This window comes from Trematomus bernacchii, unplaced genomic scaffold (genome assembly GCF_902827165.1).
Source record: "Trematomus bernacchii unplaced genomic scaffold, fTreBer1.1, whole genome shotgun sequence".
NCBI lineage: Eukaryota > Metazoa > Chordata > Actinopteri > Perciformes > Nototheniidae > Trematomus > Trematomus bernacchii.
This window is the reverse complement of record NW_022987698.1, coordinates 6890270-6907937: the sequence shown is the minus strand read 5'-3', so window position 1 is coordinate 6907937 and position 17668 is coordinate 6890270. Positions and strand designations below refer to the sequence as shown.

The window sequence follows — 17668 nt, the reverse complement described above, 5'->3', positions numbered from 1 at the left end:
GTAGAGCTACAAGTGACACTTTTGAGAATGTGTTCATTGCTTGTTTCTGATGCTCTCCAGTCGGCAACACTTCTATGGGCAAAAGTAAGGTTTAATAATAAATAAATGTAAGCAAAAATTGCCAATACATTTACTGCGGTCAAGCCAGCCTCCACTTCGGGAAACACAGGCAAGCCAGCCCGCACATTATATTGCGGTGCGCGAATATCCTATGCATTACGGTAGAGGCCTGGAAAAACTGCCTTCAAAATAAAAGCGCTTACTCGGTCAATAACAAATATACCTAAAAAACATACCAATCATATATACTGGAGCTTAAATTAAGAAATATGTACTATATAATGTGATCAATAATTATTTAAAACAAACTACGTATAACTACCACATTATAACTGAGTGAATGTAAAACTTAAGGAGTTTCAAAATAAAAGACCTTTGAAGTCTCATATATGAGCTATCGTCCCGCTGTTTTCAGATAATAATAATAAAACAAAAACTCTCCAGTATCAAAGACTTATTTCACTTCAGGGTGATAGCAGGACACCCCATCTAGTCACTCAGAGAAAATCAGGACAATCTGATGTACAGTTTCAAAATAAAATACCTTTGAAGTCTCATATATGAGCTATCATCCCTCTGTTTTTAGAAAAGAATAAATCAAAAACTCTCCAGTATCAAATAATTATTTCACGTCAGGGTGATAGCAGGACACCCCATCTAGTCACTCAGAGAATATCAGGACAATCTGATATACAGTCTCAAAATAAAAGACCTTTGAAGTCTCATATATGGGCTATCGTCCTTCTGTTTTTAGATAAGAATAAATAAAAAACTATCAATTATCAAAGATTTATTTCACTCCAGGGTGATAGCAGCACACCACAACTAGTCTCTCAGAAATTATCAGGACAATCCAATGTACAGTTTCAAAATAAAATACCTTTGAAGTCTCATATATGAGCTATCATCCCTCTGTTTTTAGATAAGAATAAAACAAAAGCTCTCCAGTATCAAAGACTTCTTTCACTCCAGGGTGATAGCAGGATACCCCATCTAGTCACTCAGAGAATATCAGGACAATCTGATGTAGAGTTTCACCCTGAAGTGAAATAAGTATTTGATACTGGAGAGTTTTTGTTTTATTCTTATCTAAAAACAGAGGGATGATAGCTCATATATGAGACTTCAAAGGTCTTTTATTTTGAAACTCTACATTAGATTGTTTTTTTTGTTTTAAAAAAAAAAAATTATTGATCACATTATATAGTACATATTTCTTAATTTAAGCTCCAGTATATATGAATATGTTTGGTATGTTTTTTAGGTATATTTGTTATTGACCGAGTAAGCGCTTTTATTTTTAAGGCAGTTTTTCCAGGCCTCTACCGTAATGCATAGGATATTCGCGCACCGCAATACAACGTGCGGGCTGGCTTGACTGTAGTGATGGGAATTATGGCTCTTTGAAGGGAGCCGGATCTTATGGCTCCGTTCCTTTCAAAGAGCCGTTCAAAAGAGCCGTTTTTTTAAGGTTACTAGGTTTATCTGCAAAATAATCACCAGGATAATGATTGACTGTATTGCCAGACCTAATGTCAATAATCGGCATTGTAAACATGACACAAGGTGGCGCCATATCCATGTCATCATGTCAGTGAATGTACTTTGAATTTACCCTCTGTATGTGTTAAGTAAATAAAGTTGCCTTGCCTTGAATGAAATTCATGCAACTCTTAATATTAGATACTGTGTTTTTAAGTGGCGATGGAGATTATTTGTTGATCCTGCTTTAAAGGATATTTTGCCTTTACAAATGGTGCGCTTTATCACTGCCTGGGTTTTGGTTGAAGTGAATCCAAATGCTGCTGCGTTTTCGCGTTTGGCTCATTTACCATCCGAAAAACACGTTGTCTACCTGTCCTGTACCACTTGTTATGACTTCTCTCTCTCGCGTATTCCGTTAAGACCCACCCCATCTCACTCCTCGTGCTGAAACCTACCAAACAGAGTAGGGGCGGATCTTCACAGAATACGTTTGGGGAACAAAATCAAGCTTTTTAAAAGGCGAGTGGATTTTGGCAGGCAGTGAGTGCGGACCAACGATTGAACGATAACAAGAACGGCTCTCACAAAGTAGGACTCGGTTCCCCTCGTTCGTACCAAAGAGCCGTTCAAAAGAATCGGCTCGTTCGCGACCGACACATCACTACTTGACTGTGTTTTCCGAAGTGGAGGCTGGCTTGACCGCAGTATACATTTAACTCAAAACACCTGTGTCTGGAGGTTGAGAGAGTCTCTAACCAAAGCACTACAAACGTTTTATCCTGCAAAGCATTTTCTCAAGAAATTAAAGGATGATTCAAATATAAATTGTTGGCTACTTCTTGAACAACTCAATATGAAACCACGCCCCACCTTTTCTGGTGGTGAACTGATGTCTTCAAATTTAAAAGTGACATCTTTCGACTTGATTTTTATGAACATTTGGGCACTTTACCTATGACAGGGAACTTGAGGAAACAAACTGCATAAAGAAATCGTTTAAACACAAATGTTAAACGTCCCATAACAACCCTAGTTAGGTAGACAACAATCTACAACCTTTATATGTACAGTATTATATGTCTACATACAACCTAATTTCTATCAAAACAAGCCAATGTGCGCACTGCTCCGAGATCGAAGCTTGAAATTCCCATGTGCATTTGAACGCAGCGCGGCATCACTTCCTGTTGTCTGCTCCTTGTAAAAAGTACCGTAATATCTCTTCGGTTGTGCGCCTGTCTGCACCTTTAGTTTGCCAGCCTAGATGTGAAGGACCGTCCGCACTTCCTTCAAGAGGAAACTCGCTCTGACGTAGAGAAACCGGAGCGGTGCGGTAATTCTGCTGTTTTAGTGAAACTGTGCGTTCTCTCACATTCCTGTCATACCGAAATAACCGCGTTTGGTGACTTTAGGACGAACAGAATAAACACAGCCACGGTGAGCGACAGACGAAAGGGTAATAAGCGGTGTGTAACCTGGTTTTAGGTAAGCTTTCAATCATTTCTCAATGTTTTATTTTTCTCTGCCGTTTTCAATGTCTTTGCTTCGTTATATAATCTCATATGAAACCCTAGCAAATCCTGTTCGACAGGATGTCAAGAGCAGAAATGAGCAGATTGTCCATGCTTTTTTTTTTAATATATGTTTTCATTTGTGTTTATATTGTGTTGACCTTTAATGTACTACACTACGTAGCTCTACAAATTACCCCCCTTGGCAAATAAGTTTTTTTTTAAATGTAAGTGAAATTGACTTGAATGGTAAAGTTGTGTGACGGTAAAATACAAACGAACTACATTAGAGGCCCTTTTACATTTCCAGAAAACATATTTACTGTAATATTCCACTGACATGACTAACCGCAAACACCACTGTGTAGTGCCAATTGTCATTTTCTACACACCCCAGTGTGTTTTATTGTATTTTGTTTACCCTGATAGTATTTTATTATAAGATAATGTACAGTTTTGTTTTCCATACTTTTAAATAATCATTTGGAAATGGAGATACCTGAAGTGTTTAGAGAGGATAGTGATCTGCATAGGTGTTATGCATTTCAGCAGAGATACTGTGGTTCACATGCAAAAGACCTGAGGCCACTCTCTCCTCCCTCACACACTCGTCTTTTTTCAGATATGTCCTGTTTTCATTTTAAGGCTATAATTAGCTTGTTATGTGCAAAGTGTGACCTGCCTCCTCTCTCTTTTTCTCTCTCTCGCACACGTTGACTAAACCCTCTCTTCTTTTCTTTCTGCTCAGGCATGGCTGATCTGCTGAGGCTGCTGCTCCGGGTGGCAGAGAAAGCGGCTAACGTTGCTCGTGTCTGCAGGCAGGAGGCTCCCCTCTTCCAGCTCCTCGTACAAGAGAAGACCGGAGATGACAAGAACAAGAAGTTCGTCCAGGACTTCAAGACGCTGGCTGACGTGGTGATCCAGGAGATGATCCGGCATGATGTTGGTGTTAAGGTAGGAAATGTCTGGACTAAAGTATGGGCTGTCATAATCCACTGGTGCTGGTCTGTAATCATGTCCTGTCTCTTCTTTTGGTCAGTTCCCTGAGATGGCAGACTTCATCAATGGAGAGGAGTCCAACAAGTTTGAAAATGGGCTAGGTAATGACTTGATATCTTACTTAACACAGTACATGTTCATGTTCTCTTTTCACTTTTGGATGTTAATGACTTTAAGCTCAAAGCGGACTTTAGTTTGTCAAAATCACAGTGGAGTTTGGACAGATAGTGATTGTATTAAAAAATAATTACAAGTTAAGAGCTGATTATTTTGGTCGACACTGAGTCCAAAAACTTGACCTGGCGACCGACATGTCCTACAGACACACAATTCCCTGCATGTCAGTTTGATTTTGGTTTAAAAAATGTATTTTAGGATTTGCAACATGAAAGTATCAACAAAGCAGTACCTTCATTATGACCTACTTTGTTAATCCTCTTGTGATATGCCCTATCTTGAAAAATCATGTTTTGACCTCATCTTGAATAAATTGATGTGAGGGCCGTAACAACAAGTAATTATTTGGTCTGTTAAATGTTAAAAGGATTGAAAAAGATTCACACAATCTCAATTTCAAAAAGCCCAACCCGATAACTTCTCATGGTGTTTTTTGTCAAATTATTTATCTCTGTAATATCAAAAATATATTTACAGACTTGGAATTAAGGAAATTGTTCTGCCCTTTTAGCCCAAATGATTAATCAAGAAAATTGTCTTCAGATTAATCAAATGATGAACTGAAACAGATAAGCTGATAACAACTAAAACAATCTGGTGAGTGTCGTGGGCTGCAGGAATATAGAAGCTTTTGTCTGTTAATTATATGATGGAGGATTAAAGATTGAAGGAAATAATAATCACTCAACCTTCATTTGGATGGACCTAATACTTGAAACATTATAAACACTTGAGTAAATCATCTGCAGTTTAACCTCAAAGTCCAACGTCTTTCATCTAAAATAATCAGAACAAAAAGCTAACACATCAACTGTCAAAAAGCTAACACATCACTGTCCAAATATTTAAGCTCACTGTGTAAATATTTCAATAATCAAAGGAGTACTTGGTTTGCTCCCTAACAGGAGAGAGTGTGACGGTGACAGTGTGCGCTACAGAGGAGGACACCGCGGCTCTGCTGGCCTCCGTGCTGGACGGCGACCACACCGCGGCCTCTCTGCTGGCCCGGGCCATCCACCAGGACCCGGCGAGCATCCAGGCCGACACCGACGGTCTGACGGTCCCCCTCAGCCCCTCAGAGCTCGGCATCTGGATCGACCCCATAGGTGAGCTGCTGTGTTCCTGTCTGATGCATTTATCCAGAAAGAACAGCAGAGATAATAACTGATTTATTCTTTTTTTTGCATTAAGATGCCACCAGCCAGTACATAGAGGGCAGAGAGGAGGTGCTGGAGGAGGGCCGCCTGTTTCCCTCAGGTCTGCACTGTGCCTTGGTCCTGATCGGGGTTTATCTCCGCAGCACAGGCGAGCCCGTCATGGGCGTCATCAACCAGCCGTTCAACTACAAAGACCCAGCAGGTGGAGGGTGAGTTTAAAAAACATCTGTAATACTTCTTCTTTTTACATCGTATGGTTTCTACACTGTTCTGGTTCCCTCTCCGCCAAAGCAACGGCCTCAAAGTCTGAAAAGTGAAGCTAATGCTTAAATTACTTAAATCTGCATCCTTTATAGTATCTAGCGTGGGGCAACTTCAATAGCTGCAAAATAAAAGTCAGATTGAATAGAAGTCTATGAGAAAATGACCCTACCTCTCACTTGATTGATTACCCCAGTAAACATTTAATTGAGTAGTTTATGGTCTCGATTGCTAGTTTAAAGTCTTCTTCAATACAGCATGATGTTCATTTTCCAAGTAATGGTCCCATTTAAAGTCAAACAGACGATACAGGTGGCTACCATGGCAGTGTCCGGTTTAGTTATTGACCATGTTTTAATCTTAAAACTTTTTCACAGTGGGTTTACAGTTTTAAAATGTTGGTCCCCTAAAAACGTTTTGTTAATCTTTCAGTTGTACTTATGTGATTACCTGTCCATATAGTCTATGCTCTCACTGCTCGTATGCAGCAGACTCTAAAAACGTACTGTTCCTGATCTGCACTAGATGTCAGACAGAGAGTAAAGTACATTATTCTCACCCTAACACTCATTATTTGTGTTCACAGCTGGAAGGGGAAGCATTTCTGGGGGGTGTCCTGCGGCAGCATCAATGTCTGCTCAGAGACCCGGCCTAAAGCAGGACCTGCGGGGGGGCTGTCTGCGGTGCTGAGCTCCAGTGAGAAGCCGGTGGTAAAGGAAGCCCTGACCTCACTGTGCGGCCCGGACAAGCTGATGTTCGCTTCTGGAGCCGGATACAAGATCCTGTGTGTCATCCAGGGCCTGGCTGACGTCTACGTCCTGTCGGAGGGGAGCACCTTCAAGTGGGACTCCTGCGCCCCTCACGCTCTGCTCCGGGCCCTCGGAGGGGGGGTGGTGGACCTCCACAAGTGTCTGCAGTCCAGCTCAGGAGCAGAGGCAGAACTGACCTACCACCAGCCCCGCACTGAGTGCAAAGGAGCGGACCGCTGGGCCAACCATGGCGGCCTGGTGGCGTACAGAGACTGTTCCCAGATCAGCCGCATCATCGCCCCTCTGAAAGGCAAGCTGTAGCTGAACCAGCCAGGATGTAACCAACACAAGCTGAAGCAGCTGTTGTTGCATATATGATCATATTCTTATTTTCTGTATACGTAGAAAGAGAAGGATAAGGGTGCAGGAGGAAATATTTTAAACACATATTATATTGTCTTGTTTTAAATGAGATATATTTGCAATAGAGCTGCAAGTATTTTCTTACGATTAATCTGCCAGTTATTTTCTAGATTAATCATTCGGTCTATAACGTGTCAAAAAAAATCTACATCCCAGTTTCTTTAATGTCTTGTTCCGTCAGTCCAAATCCCAAAGATATACAGTTTAATGTAATATAAAACAGTTAGGAAAATATATCACTATATTCGAGAGGCTAAAATGGCTTTTCTGACATTTTTGCATGAAAAATTACTATAAAAACTAATCGTTGCAGGTCTAGTTTTCAAGTGTTTCCATAACAAGATAAACATCTGGTCTGGGCCAAATATGTTTTGGTTGTGGAAATTCAATGGGAAAACCCATGCTAATCAATCAAAACCAATATCATTTAAAGATTCCTGTCTGGCTCTTTAGATTTTGTCAATTTGTCAAGGAAACCTTGTGTCTTTTTGATAAAAAAGAAAAAGTGGAGGTCAAATGGGGGACTGACAGAAAAAGATTTTCATCATGACAGATGAGTAGGACTTGTTATGTGGGCCAATGTGACAGACAGTTCAGACAATCACAAGACTCTTTCAGGCAGTTTCACTTCTACCATTAACCGGCTGTAGCTCTGTGACAATCCAACATGTCAGCTTCCTCATGGCAGCTACAACACTGTAAGCCTTTTTGTGCATCTAGTTTAGCTCAGACCTTGTTGAGCATTTATTATAATTATGTAAGCTGTGTAAAAGTATATATACATTTGCTTAAAGACAGGTAATCATGCTAAAGTTAACAGAAGGAACAGTGCTCACTGCTGGACAGCTGAGGAACACTTCACTGCCAGAGGAACGGACATCACAAGATGCCTCCGACTCGTCTGAGGGAATTATCTTGGATTCAAAGGAGTTTAAATTGCAGTTATAATAGTCCTATCACGTTTTTTTTCCAGCCCATCTAGTCTTAAGGGTTATAATAAGTCAAGAGAATCAAATTGCCCCATTCACAGTAATCTGCACCTCTCTGAAACAACTCCTTTTAAGGAGCAGACGGCAACCTGCCCTCTCTCCATGGCCATAGCACCATGAGTCAATAAGGTCAGAGGATGGAAATTCCATATGAGGTAAAACAGTGACAAAGAGTGCTTTTCGGGTAGGGATTACAGTCAATTAAATATTAAAGGATGAGAGGTTTATAAAGTTATCTTAAAGGTCCCATGTCATGGCCATTTCTACTGATCATAATTCCATTGTTGAGGTCTACTAGAATAGATTTATATTGTGCAATTTTCCAAAATCACATTGGTTTCATACAGCATCTCTGTATAGTATGTGTATTCACTCTCTGTCCTAAACGGCTTGTTGGAGCTCCTGCCCCCCCCCCCTCCCTGTGAGCCCAGTGGCCGTCTGCGAGACAGCGAGACACAGCGAAACCCAGGCCGAAACCAGCCCGAGCACACACACACACCCGCAGCCTGGCTGGGAGTCTGTGTGTGTGTGCTCACACACAGACTCACAGCCTCGCCGCGTCCCGCCGTCTCAGGCTGAGAAATCCGCGGAGCTGCAGCTGAGAAAAGATTGAGTGTGTGTAATGGACCAATCCGCAGACTTAACGTAACGGCTCTGCGGATTGGTCCAACACACACACACACACACACGGGTAATAACCAGAAAAGCATGACATGGGACCTTTAAGGAATAAGCAGATTCGTATCAAGATGTTTTTAATGATCACTTTGTCACTTTCATTGTCACTGTGTATGCTTAAAATGGTATGACTTTGATATGCATTGTTGTATAACTGATAAATAATTTGTGTAAAGGAACAGAATCACTTGTGCATAATAGGAAATCCTCTTTTATTTTTGAAAACCAGAGAAAGCGGGGGAAAGAAACCCAACAGTGATATTTTCAAACTGTTTACCAGCCAGGGAACTCGCCTCACAATTCCCTACAAAAAACCCTGATGATTGTCAGACATTTTTTGCAATACTTCTGCATAATCTGTTAAAACTTGGAAAAGAACAAAATGTGAAGTGTTGGCTCTTTCATTAACCTCTTGGACTTTAACCTGCTACCTTTAACACACAGCCCGTACATTCTGGAGTCGAGGTGTGGAGAACAATGCACTCTGCTCAGCGTGGTTTCAGCTGGGTTTCCCAGACAGGGACTGAATTACATTTTGACGGTTTCTTTGAAATTGTAAATAGGAACTGAGGTTATCAAGGCCTAAATGAATATGTAAGATGAATCAATGCATGTGGTTGATATCAGTTCTGATGATTTATTTCTGATTATCACTATGAATTTTACCCCAGTCCAAATGTCAAAACTAGTTTAAGGCCATTACATTTTTCTGACTTAACCTATAACCTTTCTTTTATGCAATAACACTTTCCCCCAGAATAATATTTGTTTCATTTTTAAAAGGGGCCATTTTAGTATAATGACTCAATCCATGTCTGGGAAACTGATCCAATGAGTAAAGAGAAAACTATTTGACACGTGAAAAGAAACATGGCAAACTTAATGACCTGCTTCGATGAGCTCTAGCAACATTTGCAACAAAGATTCAAACCACCATTATGCAATCTATTGCCAGAATATAATTCTGACACTTGTGCTACGCCAGAGCTTGATGGTCGTGCAACTTAAATGTTTTTTCAATAATTTGACACTCATTTAACATTCAGATTCTACCCAAAAAGAATTGTTATTTGCAAATGAGCTGTTAGCTTAGCGAGCTACACCTCCTACTCAGCTGCAGCTGGAGGAGGCTGTTAGGCTAAATCACTGATGACTGTTCAAAACCCTGCTGATGTTATTACAGGGGCGGATGTGCAAATTAACACAAGAAAACATTGAAAATTGTACTTTTCATCAACTGTCATTATAAAAAATAGCCTTTATCAAATACCTTATCACACATAATTGCCATTTATCTATACTCTCACAAACTTCACATATCAGGTGTAAACAACATCTGTTTTCTTAAATTAACCGATGATGAAAAGAAAATTATTTCTATGCAAGAACCATACCAAAAAACTAAACCAAAAGTACAACAAATTATAATTTTCTGACCCTTCAAGTTGTCAACAGTATATCAGCTTAATTAGATTTTCTGTGCACTTGTGACCTTGACATTTTAAAAGATTAACCACATCTAGGTGCAAGGTTTAACCAGAATAAAACACCTGTTTAATGCACATGACAGCAAAACTAAGAGCCACATTATTTATTCCTTAAACTGAAAGCTAAAATGACACTGCAGGATGAAACAAGATCAACAAATTAAATAATTTGAAACGAGCTCAAAACGTTTAACAATGTTAATTTGAATTGTTATGGTTTTACAGAGTTATCTGTGTGGGGTTGACTGGGTGAAAGTCATTACAGAAGAAATTAAAAGAACAATGCTGAAGTGAAAAAAAGGGAATTGACAGCATTGTGAGTTTTTATACAGGTCAGGCTTGTTTCAGTTTTTGCAAATTAGCACATTTTCTGGTGCAAAATTAAATACATTTAAGACTCAAATGACTGTTAAACTTTGTAAATCGTTGAAACTGTGGCAGACTTTTCACTCTGCGTGGTTTTACAGTGAATCAAGTGGGGGCAGTGCAGAGTAGTGTAAGTATGTGGTCTTTAAAACAGAAATGAATCCCTGGTGAGGAATAATATCAGCATTTCAAAATGTCAAGGTGTCACTTATAAAGTTTTGAATCAAAGCAGCTTGAGTTCAGTAACACAGCTGAAGTCTTTCCTGCTTAACTTGTTCAATAATAACAACATCAACCTGGAGCTGAAGCACTGAACAGCGGGAACATTTAGATTTGGATCAGTATTTCAAAGCAAAAATGATTCATTTACCTATTCAGGTCAAGATTTGAGATCTCTGGCTCAGGGGCTTTTTGAAGAAGTTTATAAATGCAGGATGTGTATCTCTGGTAACTTCCATCCAGTTTTAGCATTTCAAATTCTGCACAAACGGCCTAATCTTTAATAGTCATACATTTGAAAAGATTTGTAACACTCACCACTGAAACTGGACTAGAGAACACAAGTTTGGAATTTTTTTTTACTTTGACCTTTCATCGAGTTATGCTTACTGATATTTAATAATTTGTCTGTAGGCACACTACCAGAGATACACACCATACTCTCAGATCTTACTACAGCTCACCAATACAAATGTTGCAACTGCCCAAATTTGACAATTTCCTGCGCTTTTTGTAAATTTGGTTCAGATGTGTTGGGTTTAACTGTTTTTTGAAATCGTTCTTAAAATAATATGTTGGCAAGGTGCAACATGAGTAACCACTGACAGTGAAGCTGCCCACATCATTATCATCATCTTAATCACATGATCCATTACTCAATGTAACCCTCTATTCAAGTGTCACTCACTCCGCTGGGAACCAACGTCTTCAACTAACCTTCTGAAAAACATCAACAAAAGTGAGAAAACTGAAGTGTTAAATTTCAGGTGAATAAATCATGCATTGCAGGATTTGGCAGGAAATGATGAAAGAAAAATGTTTTATTACAGCATCCTGATAAGGATATCAATGCCAAGGCTACAGTTGCCTTAAAGACCAACGGAAATATAAGGTGAGATGAGAGGTAAAGCACCGTCACAGCGTCACCTCTTCCACCCTCCTTCAATACTTCAGATCACACGCTGCAGTCTCTCTCCTCTGGCAGATCTGACCCATGAATTATCTCTGGTTCAGATCTTGGCATGCCAACAGGCAGGCGAGACACACATGGCCATTATTTACCGAGTCCCTGTGTTGCTATGTTGTTTCTCCGAGAGGTTAACAGCCTTCACCTCTGGAAGGGTTTGCGGACCTTCTTCCTCCTCCGGGGGGGTTTGCCACCCTCGGCCCACGTCTCGCTGGGCTCCGGTCGCTGAGCCCCCGGCATGAAGAAACCTGTCTGGCTCGGGGGAGGAGAGAACGGGGGCGCTGCAGCCCCAGGTGGGTGATGAGGAGGGGGGCCCGGGGGGAAGAAGCCCCCGTTGCTAGCCATGTCATTAGGAGGTCCGCCCTTGAAGATACGGTTGAAGAAGTCCTGTAAATCTGCAGGGTTGGTGGGAGGTGTGGCGCTCTCTGAGGGCGTCCTGGAAGTCAAAGTTGGAAAGTTTAGATGTTTCGTTCTATTGAGATATCGTATTCTGCAATATTGGAGGTATTAAAGGTCACCTATTATGCAAAATCAAATTTTGTATGTCTTTTATACATAAATATTTGTCCCCACTGTGTTAAGAGATTCGGAACATTTCAGAAAAGTTCTCTCTCTTTTTGTCCTGATCCATCTGTCTGAAAATGAGCTGATCCAATTTTGGCCACTTTATGATGTCATAATGTTTTTTTGGCTTGTGTAACCATTAGCCAATAACCAACCAAAGTAACACCCCCCCCACCTTATCACCTGAATCTCCTCCGAGAGCACCATTGTGTTTTTTAAACCAAATATCTCTCAGAGGGGCGTGGCCAGCAGCAGCTCATTAGCATTTAGAGCTACAGATACAGTATCATCACTTAAAACAGGGCTGAAACAGAGGGGTTTATGGCATGCTAGAATGATCTGTTTGGTATTTGGAGCCAAACCCTTCAGAGACAGGTTTTGTTTATATCTGATACCTATAAAATATTGTTGAAAAAGAGTATGATAGGGGACCTTTAATGAAGAACAGTTTAATCTGCCACTGGTATTTACTTTTTACTTTCAAACAGAAAAACTATGGCTGGCAAAATGTAGGCCTGAATGGGGTCAAGGAGGATGAACTTGTAAATGTTTTAGACCGAAAACAAACACTTGAAAGGACATACCTTTGTCGTGTGGAGGTGGTGTTGTTCTTTGCACCGAAAGAGATGTGATAGGGCACACGGTGCGTGTCAGGAGAAATACCTATTCTTTGGCAACCTGCCCATTCTGAAACAAGACAGTGTCACAAAAAGTTACATGACCGAGAGGAAAAGTACAACCAGGAAATGCTTTGAAGCTTTTCTATAACCTGCCATTACAAGTAGGGCAGACATATTAACAGTATATAACAGTATAATCGATTAGCAAAAAAAGTGCTCTTTCTTTAAAAATCTTAAACTAATTGATTAGTCTTTGGAGCACTGTTACTGCCGAGAGGAGCAGATGATCTTTAGAAGAAGCTGATGTTCACCTGTAATGTCATACACCTTGCAATCCATAAAGGCAAAGTATGTGATGCGTAGGCCCAGCATGCTGGACTCGGCCCACAGGTCCCCTTCCTCGGCACTATGGCAACGGTTGCATTCAGCACAGAACCGGGCCTCAGCAGGTTCACGATCCATCTCGAACCGCCTGCACAGACACAGGTCACGAAGGCAAAGGTTATGAAAGTTGACCACATAATACACGATTCAGCTGTGTGTAATACATAACGTTAGTCTGAAGAAATATCTGACACTGACTAAGATGATGTAGTGTGTGTAGCGACGTACTTGTGTTTGCCTTCACACTTAGTACACATCATGGTGTTCATGGCTTCCTTCAGGTCATCCTGCAGTTTAGTGAGGAAGTCATTCATGGACTTTGAGAGCTCAGTTGCTGCCATTCGCTTCCTGCATGGGACCGAAATAGACATGTTTTTAACAATGAATATAACGGGCATAATGACCAAACTCTCAAGTAATTATTGTACAATTGTATTCCCATTAACCCAAATAATTTCAGAAGAAAACACTATTCATCCTTAAATAATAGATGGTTTAAGACAATTTTTTTATTTACTATCATTATTTTAAATATGTTCTAATTGTAGGACATTTGAATATTGAGGATGAGATGAAGTAGAAAGGATTTGTTTTTTTAAGTATGCTACTCGTTACTATGTTTTTGATTATGCTTGATTTATTTTTTTATAATTGCCTTCAAATTTATATATCCTTTAATAACAACTTTTTTGTGCACTCACAACTCATATTCTCGTCGAGTCTCCGGATTACTGACAATATCCCAGGCAGCCCTGAGTACTTTGAACGCCTCTCCAGCTCGTGGGTGTTTATTCTTGTCTGGATGTACCTGAAGAAGAAGTGAAAAAGTTAAAGGCTGTACAAGTAAAAAATGTAGTCCTCTTTTAGCAGTATTATTTTGATTAACACACACCTGTACAGCAAGCTGTCTGTAGGCCTTCTTTAGTTCAGCCTCGGTGGCGTGCACCTCCACCCCGAGCACAGTGAAGGGGTCGAGCTCCTCCTCTGGTACCTCAGCCAACGCCAGCAGTCTATCCAGCTCCTGTCCTGGCCCGCTCCTCCCCACTCTGCTGGGTGAGTAAGGGCTGGACGGGGGTACACGGCCATTCCTCCTGAACTTGCTTCGGACTCTTTCCAGCAGGGACCCCACCCTCTTCCAAAACCTTGACTCCTGAAAGGTTGTCCAATAGCGCTTTCCCCTTTCTCCACTAAGACGACCCAATGCACATTTTGCCCAATGGTAACCCAGAATAACCAAAGCACAGAAAAGTCTCAAACAATATAAGGCAGTAGTCGTTACCCACTTCACTGACCTAACAGTTTTATCCATGAGGTCCGTTCCTGTGCATTTAGTCCATTTCAAAACCCGAGAAGCGTCTGCCTTCAGCCCTGCTATATCTGTGATCTTTACGAGGACCTGCTGCCCTAGGCTGTAAAGTTTCATCCCTCCAGTCTCAACACCGACTCCACAGTTGTGTGTTAATGTGACAATAATCTCAATCATCATGTGGACGCAGGAGATGCACCAGAAGCTCACAGACTCCGACAGCATCTCCTTGAAAGCTAAGAGGAGCTGGTTTCCTGTCCGCCTGCGACCTCGGCTCTGATGGTGATGGTGGTTACGTCTGCGGGTCTGCTTGTGCCGGCTACCACTGGACGTAACATTTCCTTTAGGAAGAGAGGAAAAAGCGCTTTGACTGCCCTGCTCTGAAACTGATCCACTGCTCCTCAATTTAAATCTCCGACCAGGACCAAGATTTCTCCAACTAGACTCCCCGTTCATGTGCTGCTCCTTCGCAGCTTCATCCTCTTCCTGATTTATAACATGCAAGTTCTCTTGATCTGCAGTGTCTTCATGCTCAGACCCATCTGAAACCTCCTCCGTATCCTCTTTGGCCTCTGGAGATCCATAATACCCTGCTTCACCAATCCAAGAGTCATTTGGAGTGGCTGGATTTGGGGTGTCCTGAGATGTGGCATAGGCTGTTTGGTCCTCCAGCTGGCATTCGTCATCAGTCCGTCTGGCCTCCCACTGACCACACTCGGTCACTGATGTGGAATCACCATCAGGGAACTCCTCGTCAGCATCGGAAACGCAATCCATCTCTTTCTCAGCTTCTTCTCTCTCCATCTTCCTTACAGCTGTTTGTTTGAAGTTTTGGGGAATTGGAATCTTATGGAAGATTATATCCTAGATCCATAATCTGTGGCAACATTTTCCCCAGGCCCTCATAAAGAAGTGAGTCTGGGGGCTCCTGAGGGATAGTGTCAGGTCCACCATATCAGCCGCCCCTTCCAGGTGTCAATAAGGCTTTATCACATCTCACATCATGCATCATGCGGTTATCTGAAAAGCAAGAAAATTTAGAGCTCAGTTTAAACCTGTGATAAGCGGAATAGAGTATTGTGACATACAAAACATTCCAGGTTCAAGGTTCCCAAATGTGAGGACTTTATGCTTTTCTGCTTTACCTCAACGGAATATCTTTGTGTTCGAGTCAACTGTAACAGGCAATTTCACTATCTTCTGACATGTTATCGATATCGAAGATAATAGTTTTTAGTTTTCCCTGCTGCTACTAGTAGGCTACAATCAACATGGGATGATAACAATAATAGAATTCAACATGATATCGATGTAGAATGAGTCATTTCAATTATTAATGATTAACTTACATGTAAAGCAGATACAAGACCTTATCTATCTAGTATTTGTAATAGTGAACTTGCAATAATTAGGACACACACACACACTTGCTTGTCGACGTACAAAATGTGCTAAACAGATTACATTCATGTAACTAATACTTAGTTGTTGGCTGATCAAGTTATACAATGAGGAAATGCCGTGTTTCTAGAAACGAGCTAACGTGGCATGAACAAACGTTGGAGAATTTAGAGCCCAATAAAAAGCGACGAAAACAGCCATTATAAAGCGGGCAAACTGTCTGGCAGACTAATTAGACACTCATTTAACACCACCATATATTTTAAAGGCGGCTAAAGTTAGCAGAGTGTTAGCATGGAGAAACAGTCAGCCAACAGGATGACAGACAGTCGTTAAAGGAGCTAAAATTAGATTGCTATCTGGCTGCCTAACATGACAACATTTCGACAAGATACGGTCTCAGACGAGGATTAAACGACAGCACAGAAGCAAGCTGGGGACGTATTTAACTAGCAGTAAGCCAACCGAGCAGCTAACAGTGAAGTGAGCTAATAACAGCAGCTAGCCAGAGATGCTAACGTTAACACTAGCGGCTGTTCCCCTTCATGTGGGGAGTCAGCTAAGGCATGTTGTGGACACCAACCTTACCAAGCGAGGAAGAAAATCATCTTACATTTTGCATTCAAACAAACTAGATGTCATATATACCTCTCAGTTAAGTGTGTAACCTTGTTTGTTATCAGACAGCCAAGTGCCCGTGTTGTTTTTTTAGCCACTTCTTCTTCTTCTTCTTCTTCTTATTTGCTTCACTTGGCAGATCCATACTTACTTTCAGGTGAATACCACCACCTACTGTACCGGAGTAAGTAGAGCAGGAACTAGTTTACATGCATCTTTTTTTTTTAAAGTGCACTGTACTATTGTCTACTTAATAAAAATAAGGGTACTTGTAGCAGGCTACCTGAGTATTTCAATTTCAAGCTGCTACTCTCTAATCTAATACAATTCGGAGACTGATGATATAGCTTTTTACTCCACTGCATTGATCCACAATCTTGAGTTTCTTTAAACATTCATACTACAATACCTTCACTTAACAGTAATACACATGGGTTTATACATCTTCTTTTAAGGCATAGATAATCTTTTTATTCATTCATGTATTTTACTTCCCATTTAGCCTGACCTTACAGCCTACGGCAACCTTTCTGACATTAATCCATCCATCTATAAATGCATCGTCCCATAAGAACATTATTTTACAAGAAAACCGGTAACCCTAAAACCGTCTCACAATAAATACAGTAGATGTATTTGGTACGAATGATGGTATTTAAAAATCAAATGAATAATGAGCATTTGGGTTGTAAATCTAAAAGCAGATCATGGCAAATCATGCAAAGTGCACTGAGTTCTACAACATGTGGTTCAGGTATTAGCAGTGCAGTGGGGCAATCAAAAGTAGCCTATATTAGTTCCAGTGAAATGTTCATAGGCATAAACTTATATAAAAAAGTTAGATTTACCACTTGGTGTATATGTGAACATTTTCACACACAAAAAATAATACAAGCATGATAGAAGTTGAGGGATGGGCAAGACTGTTCACCTGGTTAAATAAAGGCTACAAACAAACAAACTGTATGGCGTAACCTGTACTTTCAGGACCCACCTCCACAAACCAGACCACTGTTGATTATAAAACTCCCAACTCCTCAAATTGTTCTTTATTTAAGTCTATAGTGGTGGTAGTGCTGACTACTTGTTTTGGAGTCTTCCACATGGAAACTCTGGGAACCCCCCACAGCTTCTGCATAAAATACACATCTTGAAGACGCAGAGGGTTAACTTCAAGCCCCCACCAACACCACCACCCACATCTCCAATTTGAAAGCCGCCTCTCTACCGGGAGAGGAAGGCTCTTT

At 40.9% G+C, this 17668-nt stretch overlaps 2 protein-coding genes across 2 annotated transcripts; one reads left to right on the top strand and one right to left on the bottom strand.

The window, feature by feature from the left end:
* The first annotated feature begins 2789 nt into the window (after positions 1-2789).
* inpp1 (inositol polyphosphate-1-phosphatase) lies at positions 2790-8204 on the top strand. Its single transcript, XM_034139318.1, has 6 exons — positions 2790-3030; positions 3805-4010; positions 4096-4156; positions 5138-5338; positions 5424-5598; positions 6237-8204. The coding sequence occupies exons 2-6, from the start codon at positions 3807-3809 to the stop codon at positions 6718-6720; spliced, it is 1125 nt and encodes a 374-aa protein (XP_033995209.1). The 5' UTR covers positions 2790-3030; positions 3805-3806; the 3' UTR covers positions 6721-8204.
* Positions 8205-8684: 480 nt separating this feature from the next.
* dnajc14 (DnaJ (Hsp40) homolog, subfamily C, member 14) lies at positions 8685-16548 on the bottom strand. Its single transcript, XM_034138912.1, has 7 exons — positions 16452-16548; positions 13989-15422; positions 13798-13904; positions 13325-13444; positions 13024-13184; positions 12677-12779; positions 8685-11964 (listed from the first exon to the last, which is right to left on the bottom strand). The coding sequence occupies exons 2-7, from the start codon at positions 15204-15206 to the stop codon at positions 11670-11672; spliced, it is 2004 nt and encodes a 667-aa protein (XP_033994803.1). The 5' UTR covers positions 15207-15422; positions 16452-16548; the 3' UTR covers positions 8685-11669.
* Between the last annotated feature and the right edge of the window lie 1120 nt (positions 16549-17668).

Excerpts from the sequence above, each read along its gene's own strand:
- inpp1 (XM_034139318.1), top strand. The coding sequence starts at position 3,807 with ATGGCTGATCTGCTGAGGCTGCTGCTCCGGGTGGCAGAGAAAGCGGCT. Across the intron at positions 4,157-5,137 it reads CAAGTTTGAAAATGGGCTAG|GAGAGAGTGTGACGGTGACA; the intron begins GTAATGACTTGA and ends GCTCCCTAACAG. Across the intron at positions 5,599-6,236 it reads AAAGACCCAGCAGGTGGAGG|CTGGAAGGGGAAGCATTTCT; the intron begins GTGAGTTTAAAA and ends TTGTGTTCACAG.
- dnajc14 (XM_034138912.1), bottom strand. The coding sequence starts at position 15,206 with ATGGAGAGAGAAGAAGCTGAGAAAGAGATGGATTGCGTTTCCGATGCT. Across the intron at positions 13,905-13,988 it reads ACAGACAGCTTGCTGTACAG|GTACATCCAGACAAGAATAA; the intron begins GTGTGTGTTAAT and ends CTTCTTCTTCAG. Across the intron at positions 13,185-13,324 it reads AAGTGTGAAGGCAAACACAA|GCGGTTCGAGATGGATCGTG; the intron begins GTACGTCGCTAC and ends GTGTCTGTGCAG.